We start from the raw sequence: 24569 nt of genomic DNA on the forward strand, positions 1-24569 counted from the left end.
GACAGTGGAAGGTCATTAGTAAACACAGAAAACAGTAATGGTCCAAGCTGCCCTGCGGTACACCACACTCAACTGAATTTGCATTAGAGAGACTTCCATTAAAGAAAACCCTCTGTGTTCTACTGGATAGGTAACTGTCCATCCATGATAAGGCAGATGATGTTAATACATAACACCTATGTTTTTTCAGTAATATGTTATGATCAATGATGTCAAAGGCTGCAATGAAGTCTAACAATACAGCTCCCACAAACGTCTTATTATCAATTTCCTTAGCCAGCCAATCATCAGTCATTTGTGTCAGTGCCGGCGAGCATATTGAGTGCCCTTCCTATAAGCATGCTGAAAGTCTATTGTAAATTTTGTTTTCTGTAAAATAACATTGTATTTGGTCCAACACGATTTTTTTCAAAAAGTTTACTAAGCACCGGTAACAGGCTGATTGGTCTGCTGGTTGAACCACTAAAGGGTACTTTGCTATTTTTGGACCTTGGACCTTTACCTCCCTCCAGGCCTGACGGCACACTCGGTCTTCTAGGCTTAGATTGAAGATGTGGCAAATAGAGCTTTTAATGTATTCCGGCTACCAACCTCAGTAATTTATCATCCAGGTTGTCGGTTCCAGGTGGTTTTTATTTATAGATAGCAATCATTTTTTTCACCTCTTCCCACACTAACTTAGGACTTCTAAGCTACTGTGCTTGTCTTTCATTATTTGGTCCATTATGCATGAATATGAAGGCTCAGCATTTTTGTTTGCATGTCATTCCTAAGTTTGCTCATCTTGTCAACAAAAAGTAATTGAAGTGGTTTGGCAATATCAAAGAGCTTTGTTATGAATGAGCCACCAGCCTCAATGAAGGGTTGGAGCTGAGTTAGCTTTTCTGCCAAGAATTTGATTGAAGGTACTCCATGAGCCCTTTACTATCCTTCTTTATAGCATGTGTCTTTCTTCCATAATATAGTTTCTTCTTCTTTTTGTTTAGTTTAGTTATGTGATTTCTCAATTTTACTGTATGTTTGCCAATCTTCTGTGTTGCCAGACTTATTTATATACATTGAGACGGAGCCAATGTTTTTATGAGGTTAGAGAGGAAGCCTATAGAATATCTCTAGAGACTCATGAAAGCAACTGCAGAGACTTAAAGGCAACTTCATAAAAAACTGCATGACCTTTGATCACATGATTTTTGTTCATGCAGTCGACATGTAGTCGCAAGTCGTACAATGTAACCATAATGCAACACCCTTTGAAAGGCGGTGACCAACGATGGTCACCGACTTGACAAAAGTGATCTGCTCGAACGCGCCCATTGTCTTGCCTAAGTTGGCAGCAACCCCACAACCTATGACTGTATTACTCATGGTCTTTACTTAATGCATTTGACCACGTGAGCTACAGTTGACTTTAACGGCTATGCTTAGCCCTATGGTAACGTATGTAGAGGATTTACAGTAAAGATACTACTGTATTGATTTGTAAAGTAAATGAACATTAACTACTACTGTAATAGAACAAGAGACATAATGACTAGACAAATGTGGTTTTTGCATGCTGTCACAGACCCATGGTGTATCCGGGCAAACTAGCCCCATATTTCCTATATAGTACACTAATTTTGATCAAGAGTAGTGCACTATAAAGTGAATAGGGTGCCATTTGGGATACAGCCACAATAGTGGACATGCAGATACATCCACTGTAAGAGGGCTTACTGTGTACACCCACTGAGTGCACTGGACTGTTTATAAATCCCTTTCCACAATTTCTGTTGAAACCATTCCATCTGAATCACAAAAATGAATTGTTCTGAACCTGCATGGCAGAATATTCTGATTAGGAGTGAACAGACATTTGAAACCACTATTCAAAACTGACTGTATGGTGCTGGATATAGTAGTGTTAGAGTTCAAACATCAAACTCCAAAATTATGTATGACAAGGACAACTGGGTACTGTAGGGAAGCATTTAGCTATCAAAACCCTCACGTAAATCATTGTTTTTGTGTTTAATAGACCTACAATTTTCACTGAAAGTATTTTGTTTCAGGCTATATCAGTAGATATGAAAACAGATTTCTCCCAGCACACCAACCAAAGTAAACAACCAAATCGTTAATCCACAGTCAACCAACGACAAAACCATCTGATTTTATCTATAGTAGTTTGAATATATTTGCCTATGTGTCTAGCCCATTTACATGACTAGCACTGTACTACACTCTCTCCTTCTGCCTTCAGTGGAACAGTAGTAATAGCAGGTCTCCCTCTGGGGCAGGGTGTGGTGGAGGTGCCCCACCCAGAGCACTCCCTCCCTGGGGTTAAAATTACCCTGCTCTGCCTCTGTGGATCCAGGACTGCAGGAGGAGTGGGTGGAGGTAAAGCTCAAACCACACGGTCTGCTATGAATCTGAGGGGGAAATGACATGGTAGAATCTGAGCAGGTCCACTAGATTAGTAGCTGCTGAGGAAAACGTGGCAACACCCAACGTTTTGGTTGGAGTCTGTGGTGTAAACTCATAGGAGCTGTAGCTTTTCTGAGAGTTTGGAAATATAAACCCTTTGAGGGGTTTTAAGGCCTATTCGCAGTATGCATGATGTATTGATATTGAACAGTGTTATACTGGATAGATAGGATACAATTCAGATATTAGAATGAGATAGTCTTGTTGTGACCTATTTGTTGAAAGACAATTATTAATCTGTTCAATAGTAATAATAAGGGATTCGATTTGTATAACAGTGTAACAATCAGTTAAATTGCACACATTCTCCTCCTCATCATAACCAAAAATGTATGATTGAGAAACATTGTATCATAGAGAGACAAATAATAATAATATAGCAGTAGTAATCAACATTGGAACGTATCAACTACGTGCTCGTTACTGCTCCATCGTCACATGATACAGTTGCTGCTGCGTGATGACATCACAGCTAGAGGCGGTCAGTTACTGTAGTTCTGTTTCTTCTTCCTTGTTCTTTCCCTTCTATCATCCACCGGCCCGGGCAACCCAAAGCAAAGGAGACAGGCATAATGTCCCATCAAACGGGCATACAAGGTAAATACGCACATTTTGCTTATTGTAACCAGCTGTTGAAATCACAACGGAATAGACGATGCGATCGTCTCCCATGACAGATTTGATTTAAAAGGATTACATCCATAGAAAAAAAAACCTGTTGTATGTGTGTCGTTCGCATCATCACGCGAGAATGAGCAGTGCTTTCTGCTCTGTTGAGGTTGCTTCGGGCTTCACGGTGCACTGGGCGAATGAGAAGAATCTATGACAAGTGTATTCAGCGATGCGTTGTACTAATATGGTCGTGCTGCTGCGATTCATCTGACATTGTTACGCCGCATAAACACTAGCAGTTTGTCATCAAGCTCTGTGCTGCTGCTGCAGCGGACTCTCTGATCTGTAACGTTAGTTTCAAAGGTCTTTTACAAGGAACAAGCCGCCCATTCATCACATGCGTAAATTAATCTGGGTGACATTCATGGCCAAGATTACTGTTGCCCCTTTTGATGTTTGTTTGTTGTTGAGATGAGATAACCTTTGATGCAACTGTGTCGATGTTTATGTAACAACTGGCTCTCTAGTAACATTTGGGTCATCTATTTTGGCCAGTAGGCTATCAGAGCTATCTTTATTTATCATGGCACGGCGAAGGGTAATACAATTACATTGATTGGCCTGTAGAAGTCAGGCATGCGTTTGGTTTTGCCCTTATTCATCTTGAATACCTGACGTTAATTCTCTGTCTCTATACTATAGTGAATGACCAAGAGAGATAAGCTGCCTATGCTAATCTTTTTCTTAAAACCTTTTGATAAACACACCAATCCTTATTTCAACTGACCAGTATATTCTACACTTGACTGTCGAGTAATAGGCTATTCCCCATGCTTGTGTTCCCTGTCCCTTGTATTCCCAGAATTTCCCTGTTGTGTGAATAGCCAACGTCTCTCTTGAGCCAAAGTGTGTATAAAGAAGTGACCACTTGGTTTGCTTTGACTTCACAGCTGCGGAGGGAAGTGAAAAGACATCTTTGCTAAGGCGAGGAACGGAGCCTATCGCCTGCTGAAGGTCGTCATTGAGATGGGTGAGTATGTAGTCTGCCTAGCCTACAGCTGATCAACTCAATCACACCTATTGATCAGAGATGAGCCCTACCCATCACTGTATGCAACATGATCAATAGGTAAATAGATTAGTTCAGTAGTTTGTTGATTGGTTACAACTGGTTATATTTACTGTGATGTTAAAGACATGTACTGTGATCTGAAAAGTAGACTGTATTGTACTGTATTGTATTGTACTGTATTGTATTGTACTGTATTGTATTGTACTGTACTGTACTGTACTGTATTGTATTGTATTGTATTGTACTGTACTGTATTGTACTGTACTGAATTGTACTTTTATTGTACTGTATTGTATTGGTTATTACACTTCATGTCATTTGTATGATATTTGTTGGGTAGTTGCTTTTACTGCACTGCAACCTCAGATACTGTATATCTTACCTGAAAAGCCAGAACATAACTTTATGTCAGTTGATGTTTACCTGTTCCCATAGTTACATATTGTATATCACTGTAATACATCCATCATATCCCTCCTTGTTATTATTCCAGAGACTCTGGTGCTGGGAGGCACCAAGCATGCGTCTAAGAAGTGGGACCAGGAGTATGACGCCTATGTGCTGCCTCTCCTACAGGATGACATGCCCTCCTACCTCCTGTACAGGCTGGACTCTACTAACAACCAGGGATATGAGTGGATCTTCCTGGCCTGGTCACCTGACCGCTCACCTGTATGTTGATTTGTTTATCTGTTTCTTTCATTCTTTCTTTATTAATCAATATGTTGGTTGGGAGGAAATTCTTCTTGTTCTTGTTCTTGTTCTTGTTCTTCCTGGTCAAGACTACCTCTGGAATGCCATAGACATGACAGTTTTTACTTCACTATAGCAACTGTTTCACCTTGTAAACACAACTGTCATGGTGTCAGTTAGGGCATTTAAAAGTCTCCCGAGTGGCGCAGCGGTCTAAGGCACTGTATCGCAGTGCTTGAGGTGTCACTACAGACCCGGGCTCGATCCCAGGCTGTGTCACAACCGGCCGTGACCGGGAGTCCCATAGGGCGACGCGTTAGGGGAGGGTTTGGCCGGGGGGGCTTTACTTGGCTCATCGCAATCTAGCGACTCCTTGTGGCGGGCCGGTCGCCTGCAGGCTGACTTCGGTCGTCAGTTGAACGGTGTGCCCTCCGACACATTGGTGCAGCTGGCTTCCTGGTTAAGCGGGCGGGTGTTAAGAAGCACGGTTTGGCGGGTCATGTTTCGGAGGACGCTCCCGAACCCGTTGGGGAGTTGCAGCGATGAGACAAGATCGTAATTTAATATCATGAAATTTGGGAGAATAAAAGGGATTTTTAAAAAAGATAGGAAAGAAAGTACCTCTGTTTATTCCATAGTCCCTCTGTGTAATAGCACTCTAATAAGCCAGAATGTTGTATACAATAATACCCTATTTAGAGAACTACCAACCCACAGTCTAGTCCACACTACAGGTAAAGCCCAACAGGGAGAATGTAACAGACCACACACAGTGCTGCTTTCAAACACACATCTGGTCTGTGGTTGGCTAACTATAGATTGAGAACCCTTACCGCTGGGTGAGAGAACACTTTACTTTAAGGGTTTTTAGATGTGTTTGTTTATGCTTAGCTTAGGCCCACACTTTGAAGAGACTGTTGAGCAAAAAAGCTAGCTTATTGTTGTGCTAAACAAGCATATTTGCAATTTTAATGTTGGCTAGCAAGAAGCATGAAACCTGGCTTCCATCCTAAACCTCAATGAAACAGCGAAAATGGTAGATGTTTCTGAGATGTCTGTATGAAATAACATTCAGTTCTGGTTTAGATTGCAGTCTACAGTCATATTTATCAGTTAGTGCAGTACTAAATCGTGAATTTCTCCCACTTCTATAGGTTAGACAGAAGATGTTATATGCTGCTACAAGAGCTACACTGAAGAAGGAGTTTGGGGGTGGGCACATTAAAGATGAAATATTTGGCACAGTGGAGGTATGTTGAAGAATCTAAAGAAACTCCTCATTATTTTATTGTTTACTGTCCTAAGTGGGCTTGCCAAACCAGGGCCTGTATACAAAACGGATCCTATATAAGCACTCATACTCTAAATACGGACCCTGAGCTCCAGTCCACCCCTCTAACGGTCCTGTCTCTCCCCAGGATGATGTGTCTCTGAGCGGGTACAGGAAGTACCTGATAGCACAGGCTGCTCCACAACCACTGACCGCTGCTGAGGAGGAGCTGAGGCAGATCAAACTGAGTGAGGTAGAGAGACACACACACACACACACACACAGAGACGTACACACACACACACACATACACTCTTAGGAAAAAAAGGGTGCTATCTAGAACCTAAAAGGGTTCTTCAGCTGTCCCCATAGGAGAACACTTGAATAACCATTTTTGGTTCCAGGTAAAACCCCTTTGGGTTCAATGTGGTCCTCTGTAGCTCAATTGGTAGAGCATGGCGCTTGTAACGCCAGGGTAGTGGGTTTGATCCCCGGGACCACCCATACGTAAAAATGTATGCACACATGACTGTAAGTCGCTTTGGATAAAAGCGTCTGCTAAATGGCATATTATTATTATTATAATGACAAACCCTTTCCAAAGAGAGTTCTGCGTGGAACCCAAAAGGGTTCTACCTGAAACCAAAAAGGGTTCTCCTATGAGGACAGCCGAAGAACCGTTTTGGAACCCTTTCTTCTAAGAGTGTACACACACACAAACACATTCATTTACACAACAAAGGACTTTGCCGCTGACATGTCAAATCTATTAGCCTTCAGTGGAGAGGCAGAGAGCAATTTACAGAAGGCAATCAAAAACAGATCAATGAAGTGGATAGATTTTTGCACACTACACTAAACAGCCCAACCTCTGCCCCAGATTCCCTTGGTTTCATGCATTCATAATAATACTATGAAGCATTTTTCTATTTACATCGGTGTGATGATGTCACACACACAAACGTTTTGTTCTTCCTCGTGGGGGGCCAACAATTCAAAATCCTATTTTCCCTAACCCTAAACCTTAACCCTAACCTTAACCCATAAACCTCCGAAACCTAACCACTAACCTTAAAATAGCCTTTGTCCTCATGGGGATGTGGGAAATATCACCACGAGGGAGACATGTTCCTTGTTTTACTATCCTTGTTGGTACTTTTGGGGATTTTAGGTCCCCACATGGATAGAAGAACCACCCCCCCATAACACACACACACACACACACACACACACAGACACACACTCTCCCTGAGAGATGGAAAAAGGTTGATATGGGTTGTCCCTGGGTGCTGGGGGAGACTAGACCAGATACTGCTCCAAATGCTTAAACCCCTTAACTCCTCTCTACCAGTCCATTTGATTTATTTCTTAATCTCTCTGTACCCATCAGATTTCAGACTTCATACTAAAAGGTTTATCGTTCCCAAGTAAACATTCACACTTTAAAGCATAGTAAAAGGTTTATCGTTCCCAAGTAAACATTCACACTGAAAAGCATAGTAAAAGGTTTATCGTTCCCAAGTAAACATTCACACTGAAAAGCATAGTAAAAGGTTTATCGTTCCCAAGTAAACATTCACACTGTAAAGCATAGTAAAAGGTTTATCGTTCCCAAGTAAACATTCACACTGAAAAGCATAGTAAAAATAGTATGTTAATTTACGTCACCATAAACAAACACACTCTTAGAAAACAAGGTGCTATCTAGAACCTAAAAGGGTTCTTCTGCTGTCCCTATAGGATAACCCTTTGAAGAAACCTTTTTGGTTCCAGGTAGAACCCTTTTGATTCCAGGTATAACTCTTTTGGGTTCTATGTAAAACCCTTTCCACATAGGGTTCTACCTGGAACCAAAAAGGGTTCTCCTGTGGGGACAGCCGAAGAACCCTTTTGGAACCCTTTTTTTCTAAGGGTGTAGCTACCTATATCAATAGAGTGTAGGTCCCTATATCAATAGAGTGTAGGTCCCTATATCAATAGAGTGTAAGTCCCTATATCAATAGAGTGTAGGTCCCTATATCAATAGAGTGTAGGTCCCTATATCAATAGAGTGTAGGTCCCTATATCAATAGAGTGTAGGTCCCTATATCAATAGAGTGTAAGTCCCTATATCAATAGAGTGTAGGTCCCTATATCAATAGAGTGTAAGTCCCTATATCAATAGAGTGTAGGTCCCTATATCAATAGAGTGTAGGTCCCTATATCAATAGAGTGTAGGTCCCTATATCAATAGAGTGTAAGTCCCTATATCAATAGAGTGTAGGTCCCTATATCAATAGAGTGTAAGTCCCTATATCAATAGAGTGTAGGTCCCTATATCAATAGAGTGTAGGTCCCTATATCAATAGAGTGTAGGTCCCTATATCAATAGAGTGTAGGTCCCTATATCAATGGAGTGTAGGTCCCTATATCAATAGAGTGTAGGTCCCTATATCAATAGAGTGTAGGTCCCTATATCAATAGAGTGTAGGTCCCTATATCAATAGAGTGTAGGTCCCTATATCAATGGAGTGTAGCTACCTATATCAATAGAGTGTAGGTCCCTATATCAATAGAGTGTAGGTCCCTATATCAATAGAGTGTAGCTACCTATATCAATAGAGTGTTGCGACCTATATCAATAGAGTGTAGCGATCTATATCAATAGAGTGTAGCGACCTATATCAATAGAGTGTAGCGATCTATATCAATAGAGTGTAGCTAGCTATATCAATAGAGTGTAGTGACCTATATCAATAGAGTGTAGCTCCCTATATCAATAGAGTATAGCGAACTATATCAATAGAGTGTAGGTCCCTATATCAATAGAGTGTAGGTACCTATATCAATAGAGTGTAGCTAGCTATATCAATAGAGTGTAGCTAGCTATATCAATAGAGTGTAGTGACCTATATCAATAGAGTGTAGCTACCTATATCAATAGAGTATAGCGAACTATATCAATAGAGTGTAGGTCCCTATATCAATAGAGTGTAGGTCCCTATATCAATAGAGTGTAGCGAGCTATATCAATAGAGTGTAGCGACCTATATCAATAGAGTGTAGCGAGCTATATCAATAGAGTGTAGGTCCCTATATCAATAGTGTAGCTACCTATATCAATAGAGTATAGCGACCTATATCAATAGAGTGTAGGTCCCTATATCAATAGAGTGTAGCGACCTATATCAATAGAGTGTAGCGACCTATATCAATAGAGTGTAGCGATCTATATCAATAGAGTGTAGGTCCCTATATCAATAGAGTGTAGCGACCTATATCAATAGAGTGTAGCGACCTATATCAATAGAGTGTAGCTACCTATATCAATAGAGTGTAGCGATCTATATCAATAGAGTGTAGGTCCCTATATCAATAGAATGTAGGTCCCTATATCAATAGAGTGTAGCGACCTATATCAATAGAGTGTAGCGACCTATATCACTAGTGTAGGTACCTATATCAATAGAGTGTAGCGACCTATATCAATAGAGTATAGCGACTATATCAATAGAGTGTAGCGACCTATATCAATAGAGTGTAGGTCCCTATATCAATAGAGTGTAGCGACCTATATCAATAGAGTGTAGCGACCTATATCAATAGAGTGTAGCTACCTATATCAATAGAGTGTAGGTCCCTATATCAATAGAGTGTAGATATATATATCAATAGAGTGTAGCAACCTATATCAATAGAGTGTAGGTCCCTATATCAATAGAGTGTAGCTACCTATATCAATACAGTGTAGCGACCTATATCAATAGAGTGTAGGTCCCTATATCAATAGAGTGTAGCGACCTATATCAATAGAGTGTAGCGATCTATATCAATAGAGTGTAGCGACCTATATCAATAGAGTGTAGGTCCCTATATCAATAGAGTGTAGCGACCTATATCAATAGAGTGTAGCGACCTATATCAATAGAGTGTAGCGACCTACAGTATATAAATAGACCCATATCTGTAGAGTATATTGTTTATTGTGTATACACCCATCATGGCCTGACTCCATAAAAGGACAGGGTCATTCTTCAGCTGCCCTATAGGCCTATTTCATAGAGCCACCCTCACAAATACAGTAGTCTACAACCAACTGGGAAGCTGGGTTTATATTGAGACCCCCGACCCCCTTCCCAATCACCAGCTGTATGGGCAAGATGATTATCCACTAATCTACATGCGAGGAAAGAGGCTTTCAGATATTTATTATTCATTTGCTGAGAGACACGCTGCTTGTAATAAGTAGATGGATGAAAAAACAGCAGCCCATTCCTTTAGGTACAAGAGATAAACAGGTCAGTGGCAATCTCATTCAGTCAAGCCTAACATCGCGTATGACTGTTATGAGGGCTGTACAAACGCATGAAAGGGCATTACTGACCTATTACACAGTGATGTTATTCAATTATTATTATTGGATATTATTATTATTATTGGATATTACTATTATTATATTGTTATTGGATATTATTATCATTATATTATTATTTAATATTATTCAGAACAGTTTATTTATCTCACATCATATTGAGATCATTCTGTAAATGTTGTTATTTTAGTTCCATGTATGGCTTGAAATGTTACCACACGTTAAATGTATTTTCTTTGTGCCTTTCAAGAATGTATCTTTCTGTTTATCTTTTGCAAATTATTGGTGACACAAATGCAAAATTGGGGTAAGGACAGACTTCCTGTTGTGTTAGTGTTCAGAGTCTAGACTAGCCTGGGCCTTTCTCAAACCACAGCCTGGTGACCAATGTTGTGGTTGTCGTAGAGTGTGTGTGACACCTAGTGACTGTTTTTGTGGTTTTTATAGTTTCAGACCATTAGTCTGGGCCTAGGCCCTTCTCAGAAAACCCCTGGTGATTTAGTTAAAATAACATCTAGTGACCGTGTCCGTCCGGCCGTCCAGGTACAGACAGACATCAGTGTGGACACTAAGCAGCAGACGCTGACGGGCGTGGCCTTCCCTATGCAACGAGACGCCATCCAGGCTCTGGAACAGTTTAGAGAGAAGAGGATCAACTACGTACAGCTGGTGAGTGTCCTATACCATAGTATAGTATAATATAGTATAGTACATCATAGTATAGTATAGAATAGAATAATATAGTATAGTACATCATTGTATAGCATAGAATATATTAATATAGTATAGTACATCATAGTATAGAATAATATAGTGTAGTACATCATAGTATAGTATAATATAGTATAGTACATCATAGTATAGCATATAATAATATAGTATAGTACATCATAGTATAGAATATTATAGTATAGTATATCATAGTATAGAATAATATAGTATAATACATCATAGTATAGAATATAATAATATAGTATAGTACATCATAGTATAGAATAATATAGTGTATGACATTATAGTATAGTACATCATAATATAGTATATACTAATATAGTATAATACATCATAGTATAGAATAATATAGTATAATACATCATAGTATAGAATAATATAGTATAGTATATCATAGTATATAATAGTATAGTATAGTATAGAACATGATATTATATAATAGTAGAGTATATACTAGTATAATATATAATAATATAGTATAGTACATTATAGTATATAATAATATAGTATAGTACATCATAGTATATAATAATATAGTATAGTATATACTAGTATAGTATAATATATAATAGTATATAATAATATAGTATATAGTATAGAATAATATAGTATAGTATATACTAGCATATAATAATGTAGTATATAATAATATAGTATAATATAGTGTAGAGTAATATAGCATAGTATAGAATAATAGGGTATATAATAATATAGCATAGTATGATATAGTATAGAATAATATAGTATAGTATAGAATTATATAGTATAAAATAATATGGCATAGTATTGTATAGTAGAGAGACGCCACAAGTCTCTGGAACAGCTCAGAGAGAATAGGACCAATAAGTACAGCAGGTGAGTGTCAGTACTGTCTGGCAGTCTCACCTCCTTATTAGCGCACAGAGACAGACAATAACTGGGATGTGTTGTTTCATTACCAGTAGGTGTGTCTGACTAGCTTGTTTTCTGTATTCAACAATGCCATATAATTGCCAGAAAAAGACTACAATGCAATGGCTTAAACACAAACTAACTTGCACCATGTTACATGAAACATTATACGTTGTATTGGATGGTTTACAATAGAAAGCTTATTGAGGATTGTTTATGACAAAATGCATCACTGTCATCATCATCATCATCATCTGTATCAACAGGAGATAGATTTTAGGAATGAGTCTATCAAGCTGTCCAGCACTACTCCTACAGAACTGAAGGAACTGCCCAAGAGGATCCCCAAGGATGCAGCCCGATACCACTTCTTCCTGTACAAGCATTCCCACGAGGGAGACTACCTCGAGTCTACAGGTAAAGCAACACATTAAAAGATAACGAGAATATTTTTTATTACGTTGACATTATACCTCACAATTATTTATGCTTGATCGATTCCTATTCATAATCGATTACGTTATTAAAATGTAATAACAGTGTGATAAGGTGGTATTTAAAGTGGTTTCCTATGTGTGTTGCAGTGTTCATCTACTCCATGCCGGGGTATAAATGTAGCATCAGAGAGAGGATGCTCTACTCCAGCTGTAAGAACCCTCTCATCGATACTGTGGAGAGCAACCTGCGCATCCACATAGCCAAAAAGGTAAGAGCTGGGTCATGTTCATTATATCACACTGGAGCTAAATATTTTGCAACAGAACGTTTAAACATGCACTTCGTATTATATTCATATAAGGTCAGATAGTCCCTCCATTTCAGTCTGTTTTCTTCCATTTGGAACCTGATCTCTCGTGGACAGACTGCATAAACATAAGCATCTGACCAAAAATATGTGAGATTTTAGTTCTGGGTTAACCCAGATTATTTGGTAACTAATTAATAAAACTCAGGTTCACTGCAGTGTGTCACATGAGAGTATGACTTTCAACAGTTTAAAACACTCCTGGGAAAATACTGTAACATTATGCCAATGTAGACTGGATTTTGCTGCAATGTATTTTTTATAGAATAAGTCTAGTGTGCACCTCAGTGATATGATTTATTTTATTCTTATTAGTGTAAGTATCCCTACTAACTGATTGATTCTGATTCCCTCCCCTAGCTGGAGATTGATAACGGTGATGAGCTCACAGCAGAATTCATGTACGAAGAGGTCCACCCTAAGCAGCACGCACACAAGCAGGCCTTCCCCAAACCCAAGGGCCCCGCGGGGAAGAAAGGGGGGCGCCGGATCACTAGACCACCAGGGGATGGGGAAGAAGACTAATAAAACACCCCTCCATTTTAGTCCACAATGGAACATTCCACTTAGAATATAACCCTTTATCTGGGTACGTCCCAAATGTCACCCTATTCACTTTATAGTGCACCTCTTTGACTAGGGCCTATAGGGCTCTGGTTAAAAGGAGTGCACTATATAGGGAATAGGGTGCTATGTAGGACACAGACCATTGACAGGACTCCCTCCTAATGCCCTTTAACCTCGTAGACAACCAGCCTGTAGACTATATGAACTATGCACACACAGACCACCACACTAATATAATATAAGCCATGACACTCAAACCTGTGAACTTATTTACATTAGTAGCTTGTTATTTAGACAGACAGTAGGTGCTGTATTTTCATGATGATACGAGAGAGAGGGCGAGAGAGCAAGAGAGAGAGAGAACATTTCCCTTTAGAACTCTAGCTAATGTTTTTTATTTCTCATATTATTTTACGATGTTTTTAAGATATATGGTTCCCATCCTGGTTCTGGAGAGCTGGAGGTTCTGGAGAGCTGGAGGTTCTGGAGAGCTGTATGTGCTTGGGAAGAAGAAAGAACTTGTGGTTTTTCTAGTGAGGATGTGATACTGATCTGACCACTTCACCTTGTTATTAGTGCTGATTCAATGCCGACAATGTTCCAGCAGTTCTATAATGCATTGTGTTAAGTCAATCAATAGAGAATGGAGTTACACAACCGTTAGCCCTTCAGGATCAGTTGAGGACTGGGTCATATTCATGTGGCACTAAGTGGAGAAAATAAAACTGACTGAATCAGGGAGGGACCACCTAGACAATAAGAATAGCTTGTTTTCGCTTTCCGCTGATAAATGTTTTAAAACGTTTTGCTATGGTGTGCCTAATGAATAGGACCATGCTGATGTAGAAGCTTGATTTGGGAGAGAAGAGAGGCCATGTGTGGGTCTGTGGATGTTGTTAAGAAGCCTAATGCTTTTGGATACAATTTACTGTATGGACTGAATGCATCTAATTTGTTCTACCATACCATGTCCATAACAAATGTATGATTACGAGTCAGTCCGAAATCTAGTTAGTGATTTCTCTTTCCATGTTCTTTTACTGAAGAATGAAATCCTATAGAAACTATTTTTCTATGTCTGTGATGTACTGTATGTGTACATGGTGTTCTGCGACTGAGAGGTCACACCCTGAATCAGTTGAGTGTCAACCGTTTCAAAAATAATTTGTTTGTCAGTCTGTTTGAGAGATAGAGTGCCTGTGTGCATCCGGAATGGCAACCCATTTCCTATATAGTGCACTTCTTTTGACTAGGGCCCATCGGAAAAGGCACCCTATCCCCTATATAGTACACTACTTTTGACCCAGGTGCCATTTCAGACGCAGACCTGTTTGTCAATCAGGGTTGCTCATTTGTGCATTTCACATCAGTGATATTAATCTCACATAATATGCAATGCTTTTCAACCACAATGCTGCAGGTTTTTCCCACGTGACAATGTGTGTATGCATGTGATGTTTATGTGCCCTTAAGCAAGGCACTTAACCCTAATTGCTCCTGTAAGTCGCTCTGGATAAGAGCGTCTGCTAAATGACTAAAAAAAATAAAAAAAATAAAAAAATTGTTTATTTGAACTACAATGAAGGGAAGGGACTGCGATTCCCAGGTAAAATGTCATTGAAGATCTGTCTACTGATTCCATGAAAAGGCAAACCACTATGACATGTTCTACCTGTACTAAATTACTATTACATTATACAATTCTGAAGGAGTCCTAGTTAGTTGAAACTATCATGTTATGTAATGTCTCAAATGTTTTTTTCTATTAATTAAATTGTCTAAGGAAATGAAAGAAATTAAAATATTTAAATTACAGACCTTAATGTGTTTATTGCCTGATTTATTATTATTATTATTATTATTATTATTATTATTAGTAGTAGTAGTAGTAGTAATAGTAGAAGTAGTAGCAATAGTAGTAGTAGTAGTAGTAACAGTAGTTGTAGTAGTGTTAGTAGTAGTAGTTGTAGTAGTAATAGTAGTAGTAGTAGTAGTTGTAGTAGTGTTAGCAGTTGCAGCAGTAGTAGTAGTAGCAGGAGTAGTAGCAGTAGTAGAAGTAGTAGCAGTAGAGTAGTAGCCGTAATAGTAGCAGTAGTAGTAGTAGTAGTAGTAGTAGTAGGAGCAGTAGTAGTAGCAGTAGTAGTAGTAATAGTAGTAGTAGTAGTAGTAGTTGTAGTAATAGCAGTAGCAGTGTCAGTAGTAGTAGTTGCAGCAGTAGTAGTAGTAGTAGTAGTAGTAGTAATAGTAGTTGTAGTTGTAGTAGTGTTAGTAGTAGTAGTTGCAGCAGTAGTAGTAGTAGTGTTAGTAGTAGTAGTAGTAGTAGTAGTAGTAGTAGCAGTAGCAGTTGCAGCAGTAGTAGTAGTAGCAGTGTCAGTAGTAGTAGTAGTAGTAGCAGGAGTAGTAGCAGTAGTAGTAGTAGTAGCAGTAGCAGTGTTAGTAGCAGCAGTAGTAGTAGTAGATGCAGCAGTAGTAGTAGTAATAGTAGTAGTAGTTGTAGTAGTAGCAGGAGCAGTGTCAGTAGTAGTAGTAGTAGTAGTAGTAGTAGTAGTAGTAGTAGTAGTAGTAGTAGTAGTAGTAGTAGTAGCAGTAGTAGTAGTAGTAGCAGTAGCAGTGCCAGTAGTAGTAGTTGCAGCAGTAGTAGTAGCAGTAGTAGCAGTAGTTGTAGTAGTAGTAGCAGTAGCAGTGTTAGTAGCAGCAGTAGTAGTAGTAGGTGCAGCAGTAGTAGCAGTAGTAGTAGTAGTAATAGTAGTAGTAGTAGTAGTAGTTGTAGTAGTAGTAGGAGCAGTGTCAGTAGTAGTATTTGCAGCAGCAGTAGTAGTAGTAGTTGCAGCAGTAGTAGTAGTAGTAGTAGTAGTAGTAGTAGTAGTAGCAGTAGTAGTTGCAGCAGTAGTAACAGTATTAGTAATAGTAGTAGTAGAAGTAGTAATAGTAGTAGTAGTAGTAGTAGTTGTAGTAGTGTTAGTAGTAGTTGCAGTAGTAGTAGTAGTGTTAGTAGTAGTAGTAGTAGTAGCAGTAGCAGTTGCAGCAGTAGTAGCAGTGTCAGTAGTAGTAGTAGTAGCAGGAGTAGTAGCAGTAGTAGTAGTAGTTGTAGTAGTAGTAGCAGTAGAAGTGTTAGTAGCAGCAGTAGTAGTAGTAGATGCAGCAGTAGTAGCAGTAGTAGTAGCAGTAGTAGTAGCAGTAGTAATAGTAGTAGTAGTAGTAGCAGGAGCAGTGTCAGTAGTAGTAGTTGCAGCAGCATGAGTAGTAGTAGTAGTAGAGTAGCAGTAGTAGTAGTAGTAGTAGTAGTTGTAGTAGTGTTAGTAGTAGTTGTAGTAGTAGAAGCAGTAGTAGTTACAGCAGTAGTAGTAGTAGTAGTAGTAGTAGTAGTAGTAGTAGTAGTTGTAGTAGTGTTAGTAGTAGTAGTTGTAGTAGTGTTAGTAGTAGTAGTAGTAGTAGAAGCAGTAGCAGTAGCAGTTGCAGCAGTAGTAGCAGTAGCGGTGTCAGTAGCAGCAGTAGTAGCAGTAGTAGTAGTAATATTAGTAGTAGTAGTAGTAGTAGTAGTAGTAGTAGTAGTAGTAGTGGTAATAGTAGTAGTAGTAGTAGTAGTAGTAGTAGTAGTAGTAGTAGCAGCAGTAGCAGTAGTAGTTGCAGTAGTAGTAGTAATATTAGTAGTAGTAGTAGTAGTAGTAGTAGTAGTAGTAGTGGTAATAGTAGTAGTAGTAGTAGTAGTAGTAGTAGTAGTAGTAGTAGTAGTAGCAGTAGTTGCAGTAGTAGTAATAGCAGTAGTAGTAGTAGTAGTAGCAGTAGCAGTGTTAGTAGTAGCAGTAATGGTAGCAGTAGTAGAACTAGTAGTAACTAGTATGCAAGCCTATTGACCACTGAGAGGTGTGAGTTTACTGAATAAAGCATTGCTCTCTGAATAGAGTTGGCAGTGAAGGGGGAAATAGTAGACCAAATCTGCATTTCCCATCACGTTGTAACCCCACTCATTGGCACCAGTGGTAATGGTAAACCTTTGGCCTGGCACATAAAATATTACAATTAATAAGTAATGTTGCTTGGCTGCAGATCAGCTGATGTCAGATTTTACAAATTAGACGCATCCCTGCTACATGCCTAATCTCTAATAAACCTTTGTAATAATGTAGACCTTAATTAATGATAATTTCTTTCCAGTTATCTCAGAACATTATTTTCCGTGATCCACATAATTTAAATTCAGTAGCCTATTCATACAGTTCAGCAAATCAGAAATGACCTTTTAAATGCAAATTGTTTGTCAAAACGTACTAATGATTTACTCATGATTTATATTTCTATACTGTACAATATAATTATTAACAGGTGATTTGTCATCAGAAGAGCAGAACAGTACTGATTGCGACAAAAAAAAGAGCACTTTCCCTTTAAGAACTTGTCGTCACATGACATGATGCAGAAAAACTACAATCTCGTGTTACAGTTACACATGTGTTTGTTTATGAGACATTTCTTGGTAGAACTTTGTCGCTTTAGGACATACGATTTATTATTGCATTCATTTATAATTAGATGATATAAGTGAAATGACAAATTGCTTAAATACTATGTTTTCCGCTGTTGGTTGAGCTTGGTAAACAGTAATGTATCCTATCCGTGTTAGCTAGCTAGCTATAGCTACAATGTTACAGTGTGTTGTGGTGTGACATTGATTCATTTAGCAAATGAAACATTTGTAGCACTGGCACTTCACTCGACACATTGCATAACTGGTAAGACCGTTCTCTGGCTTAATACATGGCTTCTGATGATCAATTCATTGATTTTACATAATATCGTTTTATCCCTTTATTTGCAATAGGACAGTCTATCTACCATGACTATGAAGGAGGAGGCACCGAGTGTCCCTGAGTGCTACATCTCAGAACATGAAGGGTTCTATGGAACCATCAAGAACTCCACCAGAGACTTTATAGTCACAGAGATAGACATCCATGGCCAGATGGTCACTAAACCCAGTGTATCTGATGTTCCTCAATCATCCAACATTATTGAGGCATGCCCAGGTGCCAAGTCTGAAAGAAAGAAAAATATTATTAGCCCAAAACATCAACACAACCTAAAAGAAGAGAAATGTACTCCGGTTGTAAAGGATGTGGATTCAGAACCTGGACCGGGTCAGAATGGTGACATCACATCCACCCCCAGCCAAGACTGTTTTGACCTGAGCTTGATACTGGGTCAGTCTGTCTGTGAAGAGCTAGAGCAGTTCACTGCTTTATTGAGAGAGGCGTCATTAAGTCCCAATGATGGCGTTGAGAAGAAGTTGGCCAACCAAGAATCATCCAATGGCAGTGAGAAGAAGATGGCCAATCAAGAGTTATCCCTGGGTTCATTCCCAGACAAACACCAAAGAGCTAACGTCCACCGCGCTGTCCGACACAACTTCCCCTTCCTGTTGACAGTAACCAACCAATCAGAGATCAGGGTTAAGGAGGACCCTGACTTTAAGCTTCTGTCAGGTTTGGTCTCAGAGGAGGAGGCCGAATACTTTTTCAGGTTCATCGACACCAAGATGCCTAACTCTGTGTACACGTTCAGGGGTGACGACAGTAAGGAGCACAGGACGGCAGTGCACCACTTCCTCAGTAGACGGTTTGGTAAACTGGTGGAGACCAAGAGCTTCAGTGACCAGCAGCAGAAGACTACAGCCATTACGGTGAGGTTGAGAGGAAAAGGGAAACCCAGGAAGAGAATGGCTGATGATAGTAAAGGGGAAGAGGTCTATACAGGTGAGAGCTCTATAGAGAACTTCATGGACTACGTTTCTCTCCTATTTCTCTCTTCTACTTGATATGTTTTGCTCTTATGATACTGTATGTACAGCAAGAAGAATGTTATTAGCCCAAGTAAGCATTTCGCTGCACTGTTTATACCTGCTTTAAACTGTGTACGTGACAAATAAACGTATCCTTTGATTTACCTGAACATGGACACCACAAAACTGACCTTAAATCAATGTCCAAGGCCAACCTCATCCCACTCATAACACTCTATTCCCATGGCCATACTTGTATACTACTTAGAATTAAGCAATGTGTTGGGCATGTATTCTAGGAAGTTAGTGTGGATAATATTGGCATGGGTTTCCTCCCCCTGCAGCGTTCACTCTGAGGAAGGAGAACCTGGAGACTCTGGAGGCTACCGGCTACATGGCAGCTGTCCTGGGGGTGCTGCCCTCTGGAAGGAGAACCTGGAGACTCTGGAGGCTACCGGCTACATGGCAGCTGTCCTGGGGGTGCTGCCCTCTGGAAGGAGAACCTGGAGACTCTGGAGGCTACCGGCTACATGGCAGCTGTCCTGGGGTGCTGCCCTCTGGAAGGAGAACCTGGAGACTCTGGAGGCTACCGGCTACATGGCAGCTGTCCTGGGGGTGCTGCCCTCTGGAAGGAGAACCTAGAGACTCTGGAGGCTACCAGCTACATGGCAGCTGTCCTGGGGGTGCTGCCCTCTGGAAGGAGAACCTGGAGACTCTGGAGGCTACCGGCTACATGGCAGCTGTCCTGGGGGGTGCTGCCCTCTGGAAGGAGAACCTGGAGACTCTGGAGGCTACCAGCTACATGGCAGCTGTCCTGGGGGTGCTGCCCTCTGGAAGGAGAACCTGGAGACTCTGGAGGCTACCGGCTACATGGCAGCTGTCCTGGGGGTGCTGCCCTCTGGAAGGAGAACCTGGAGACTCTGGAGGCTACCGGCTACATGGCAGCTGTCCTGGGGGTGCTGCCCTCTGGAAGGAGAACCTGGAGACTCTGGAGGCTACGGCTCACATGGCAGCTGTCCTGGGGGTGCTGCCCTCTGGAAGGAGAACCTGGAGACTCTGGAGGCTACCGCTACATGGCAGCTGTCCTGGGGGGTGCTGCCCTCTGGAAGGAGAACCTGGAGACTCTGGAGGCTACCGGCTACATGGCAGCTGTCCTGGGGGTGCTGCCCTCTGGAAGGAGAACCTGGAGACTCTGGAGGCTACCGGCTACATGGCAGCTGTCCTGGGGGTGCTGCCCTCTGGAAGGAGAACCTGGAGACTCTGGAGGCTACCGGCTACATGGCAGCTGTCCTGGGGGTGCTGCCCTCTGGAAGGAGAACCTGGAGACTCTGGAGGCTACCGGCTACATGGCAGCTGTCCTGGGGGTGCTGCCCTCTGGAAGGAGAACCTGGAGACTCTGGAGGCTACCGGCCACATGGCAGCTGTCCTGGGGGGGTGCTGCCCTCTGGAAGGAGAACCTGGAGACTCTGGAGGCTACCGGCTACATGGCAGCTGTCCTGGGGGGTGCTGCCCTCTGGAAGGAGAACCTAGAGACTCTGGAGGCTACCGGCTACATGGCAGCTGTCCTGGGGGTGCTGCCCTCTGGAAGGGAGAAACTGGAGACTCTGGAGGCTACCGGCTACATGGCAGCTGTCCTGGGGGTGCTGCCCTCTGGAAGGAGAACCTGGAGACTCTGGAGGCTACCGGCTACATGGCAGCTGTCCTGGGGGTGCTGCCCTCTGGAAGGAGAACCTGGAGACTCTGGAGGCTACCGGCTACATGGCAGCTGTCCTGGGGGTGCTGCCCTCTGGAAGGAGAACCTGGAGACTCTGGAGGCTACCAGCTACATGGCAGCTGTCCTGGGGGTGCTGCCCTCTGGCTTCACCTACGCTGGCATCAAGGACAAGAGGGCCGTCACCTACCAGTCCATGGTGGTCAAGAAGATCTCACCACAACGGTAGATACAGTACAGTTGTTAGATAGAATGTGTTGCTGTTTCCATTCAACGTCCTTGGCTTAGCCTATGCGCTGTGGCCAACTCCCCTAGACAACAAACAGAGAGTTGACTAAAGCACTAACAGACTGGACCACCAGGCTATCCTTGGCTATGGTTTGATGATAATGATGATGGATATTCACAAAGTGCTACATTCTATTGGGGGAAAACTCAACTCATCCAACACCACCACATTCATGCATTTCTAAAATGCTAGCCCGGTGAGTTCACTGTCCACTGATGCATATCCTGTCCTCGTTATGGGGACCGGTCAGACTAGTGCTGATGGGAGGGATGTGTGTTGTCAGGCTGAGAGAGAAGGCCAGTGAGTTTGAGAAGAGGGGGATGGTCCTCTCCTCCGTCCGCTCCGTCCCTGAGCCTCTTCATCTGGGTAGACTCCAGGGGAACCACTTTGACCTGGTGGTACGGGATCTCAGACCACACCAGGGTCATGACACACTGATGGAGCTGGACTCACTGGTGCAGGAGGCTGTGGAGAACGTCAAGGTGAGACACTCCTAGAGATGGAACCTTTTTTATTCTGTGGTCTCCATTCAACCCTGGTCCTGGAGAGATACAGGGTGTGCAGGGTTTTGTCCAGCCCAGCACTGAAACACTCAATTTAACTAATCAACCTAATCACCAAGAGCATGATTGGCTGAATCGAAAGCATGCACACCAGACCCCTGTTGGCCCCCAGACCCAAATTTGGATACAAATGTAGATTGCTCGGTGCACTTTGATAGTCATTTGATAGTCATTTCCACTGCACTGTGAGTAATGGAGGAGTGTCGTTCTCTGATCTGTAGTGAGTAGATATTACATGTCAATCCTTTCAGGTCAGGGGGTTTGTGAACTACTATGGACCTCAGAGGTTTGGGACTGGACAGAGTGTTCAATCTGACAGCGTCGGACTGGCCCTGCTCAAAGAGGAAATGGTACATCTTCTGTGTTCTATATTACAAGAAACTGAAACAGTGGATGTCAGTGTTTTATATTTGTTCTGTCTGACTTGTGGTGTGGGTTGTGTTTCATGTGTCTCAGGTGGCAGCTGTCCATCTGTTCTTCACACCAGAAGAGGGTGATGACCCTCAGAGCGTTGCCAAGAGACACTTCCTCCAGACTGGTGAGAAATTCCTGTTTACACTAGTCATCATTTCCTGTTTACCATGTTCTCTGTTTTTATGGACCCAACCTTTTTCAGATGAACAATACATTTATTTTATTTTCTACTCTACGCTATTCTACTCTACCCTGCTCCATTCTAACCCTGTTCCTCCACCCCTCTCCTCCATCATCTCCTCAGATAATGCTAAGGAGGCCCTGTCTCTGATGCCCATGTCCAAAGCCAGAGAGAGGCTGATGCTGAGGGCCCTACATCGCTATGGGACGGGCCCAGAGGGCTGTACTCGTGCCTGGCTCAGCCTGCCCCATGGGATGAGGGTCTTCTACCCCCACGCGTACTGTAGGTGGGGAATTTATATCATCTGTTTTATTGGTTAATTAATTCTTCTGAATCCTTATTCATTCTTTATGGTTATATCTTTCATTTTCATTTCCTTCTTCCTCTTCACTCAATTTGTTTGAAGTATACTATATCAATAAAGATTGATTTGATTTCAGCCGGGTCTGGAACGAGGCGGCTGCACACAGGCTGACCACGCTGGGCCACAGGGCCAGGCAGGGAGATCTGGTCTGGAAGCAGAGGGGAGAGGAGGGGATAGAGATGGGAGAACCCAGCTTACCTCAGGTAGTTCAGTTACAGGGTGACTTAATAACAGAGTCAAATAAAGAGTCAAAGTCACTTGTGAAAATCATTTTCAATCGGAGCTAGAGAGTTAGCCACTAGGCTCTATCGTTGAGTATGACACCCAGTGATACTCTCTCACTGAGATTGAACCAGTCATAAAGATGGTACTGAGATGGACCTTTGCCCTCTCTACTCTCCCAGATTCATGTTGTTACGGCTGCAGAGGAGGAGGAGGAAGTCTACTCACTAGGACAGGTATGTACACACACACACAGAGACACACACACACACACACCTGTCCACTCCCCTGTTCTACAGTACCTTGTACCATTCTAACTATTAATCTACAAGCAAACATGGGTGTGTTGTCTGAGTACGTCGCCAAGTTTAAATACCAAGCCCTGTGAAACCTACATCCACAAAACAAAGCACTACACAAATCAAATGTAATATTATTCTATTGAATTAATTGTTAACTTCTGCTGTGTTCTTCCATCAGGTGGTTCTTCCCATGCTTGGCAGCAGTGTGAAGTACCCAGAGAACCCTGTAGGGGGATGGTACCAGGAGAGACTGGCGAGGGACGGACTACAGAGCTGTCGTTTCAGAGTCACTCCTCTCAAACTGAACCTCCCTGGCTGCTACCGCCCCCTACTGGCCATCCCACGTAACCTCACCTATAGGCTGGAGCAGGGCCAGAGAGCTGGGGAGAGGCAACAGGACAGTAATGGAAAGTCCCCACAGGCTAGTGGAGCGGTACCACAGCACCCTGGCGCAGACACAACCAGGCCTGCAGGTCTGGAGAGGCAGAAAGGAGGGGAGAGCGTGCAGGGGAATGGAGAGGGGAAGTCAGCGGTGCAGTACCCCGACACAGACACACCCAGCTTGACGTTGAACTTTGACCTGGACTCTTCCTGCTACGCCACCGTCTGCCTCAGAGAGGTCATGAAATGTGACCCTTAGACTGGAGTTAGTCTCAGATTCTGTATGGACTACTGTCTGTACAGTATTGTAATTAGTATTGTGTTGTGTACACAGTATGGCCTCTTGTGTACATGTAGGATACTGCCACAGTATTGTGATCAGTTTGCCGATTCGTTGCCTGATGTGGCAGTCATGTCGTTAATAAAAAAATGCTTTGTTAATTCTTCACAGTGGATTGGAGGTAGAATCACATTGAATGATGAAGTGAATTGAGTTGTGTGAACGTAGAAGATCCTCCGCTTGCACAGCATTGCCACTAGAGGGGGATGGCACCTCATGAGTTGTTTATCAGACGAACAAGTGAATTAAAACCTACTTGAAGGTACAGTAACTGAGTAAAACATGTTAACACTAGTCTGTCTCTCTTTAGATGCCAGTACTGGACAAACTCTTGCCAAGCTATAGTAGGATAATGATAATTTTATCTGATAGAACAGGTTCACTTGTTATTAACAATTCTCATAAACTGATTCATCCTAAGTCTATGCCTGTCCATACCCAACAAGTCATTTCTATGCTAAACTTTCATTTAAAAAAATATTGCAACCACAGCTGGGGGAATATTCAAGGGAACTAATATGAAATGTAATGAAGCATAAACCCAATATATATGTAATATTCCTCTCC

The 24569-nt window shown here is 41.8% G+C and overlaps 2 protein-coding genes across 2 annotated transcripts; both read left to right on the top strand.

Annotated features, from left to right (window-relative positions):
- Positions 1 to 4048: 4048 nt before the first annotated feature.
- Positions 4049 to 14920, top strand: LOC123481355 (twinfilin-1-like; the record flags this gene model as incomplete). Its single annotated transcript, XM_045218939.1, has 8 exons — positions 4049 to 4108; positions 4644 to 4822; positions 5998 to 6093; positions 6262 to 6366; positions 11008 to 11133; positions 12354 to 12504; positions 12672 to 12793; positions 13253 to 14920. Coding segments are annotated over 8 exons (1004 nt in total), but the record flags the coding sequence as incomplete, so codon positions are not given.
- A 2967-nt stretch (positions 14921 to 17887) lies between these two features.
- LOC121552553 (pseudouridylate synthase 7 homolog-like protein) lies at positions 17888 to 24115 on the top strand. Its single transcript, XM_045218938.1, has 11 exons — positions 17888 to 18189; positions 18279 to 19209; positions 19580 to 19617; positions 21050 to 21171; positions 21519 to 21717; positions 22050 to 22148; positions 22255 to 22336; positions 22517 to 22679; positions 22834 to 22960; positions 23162 to 23215; positions 23460 to 24115. Exons 2-11 carry the CDS (start codon positions 18294 to 18296, stop codon positions 23919 to 23921), a joined length of 2262 nt encoding a protein of 753 aa, XP_045074873.1. The 5' UTR covers positions 17888 to 18189; positions 18279 to 18293; the 3' UTR covers positions 23922 to 24115.
- Positions 24116 to 24569: the final 454 nt, after the last annotated feature.

The sequence above is a fragment of the Coregonus clupeaformis genome, unplaced genomic scaffold (genome assembly GCF_020615455.1).
Source record: "Coregonus clupeaformis isolate EN_2021a unplaced genomic scaffold, ASM2061545v1 scaf1920, whole genome shotgun sequence".
Classification (NCBI taxonomy): Eukaryota; Metazoa; Chordata; class Actinopteri; order Salmoniformes; family Salmonidae; genus Coregonus; species Coregonus clupeaformis.

Bases quoted from the DNA above. Each gene is read 5' to 3' on its own strand.
- LOC121552553 (XM_045218938.1), top strand. From the start codon at position 18,294: ATGACTATGAAGGAGGAGGCACCGAGTGTCCCTGAGTGCTACATCTCA. The intron at 19,618-21,049 runs GCTACCGGCTAC...GAGACTCTGGAG, and splicing joins AGAACCTGGAGACTCTGGAG to GCTACCAGCTACATGGCAGC. The intron at 22,961-23,161 runs GTAGTTCAGTTA...CTACTCTCCCAG, and splicing joins GAGAACCCAGCTTACCTCAG to ATTCATGTTGTTACGGCTGC.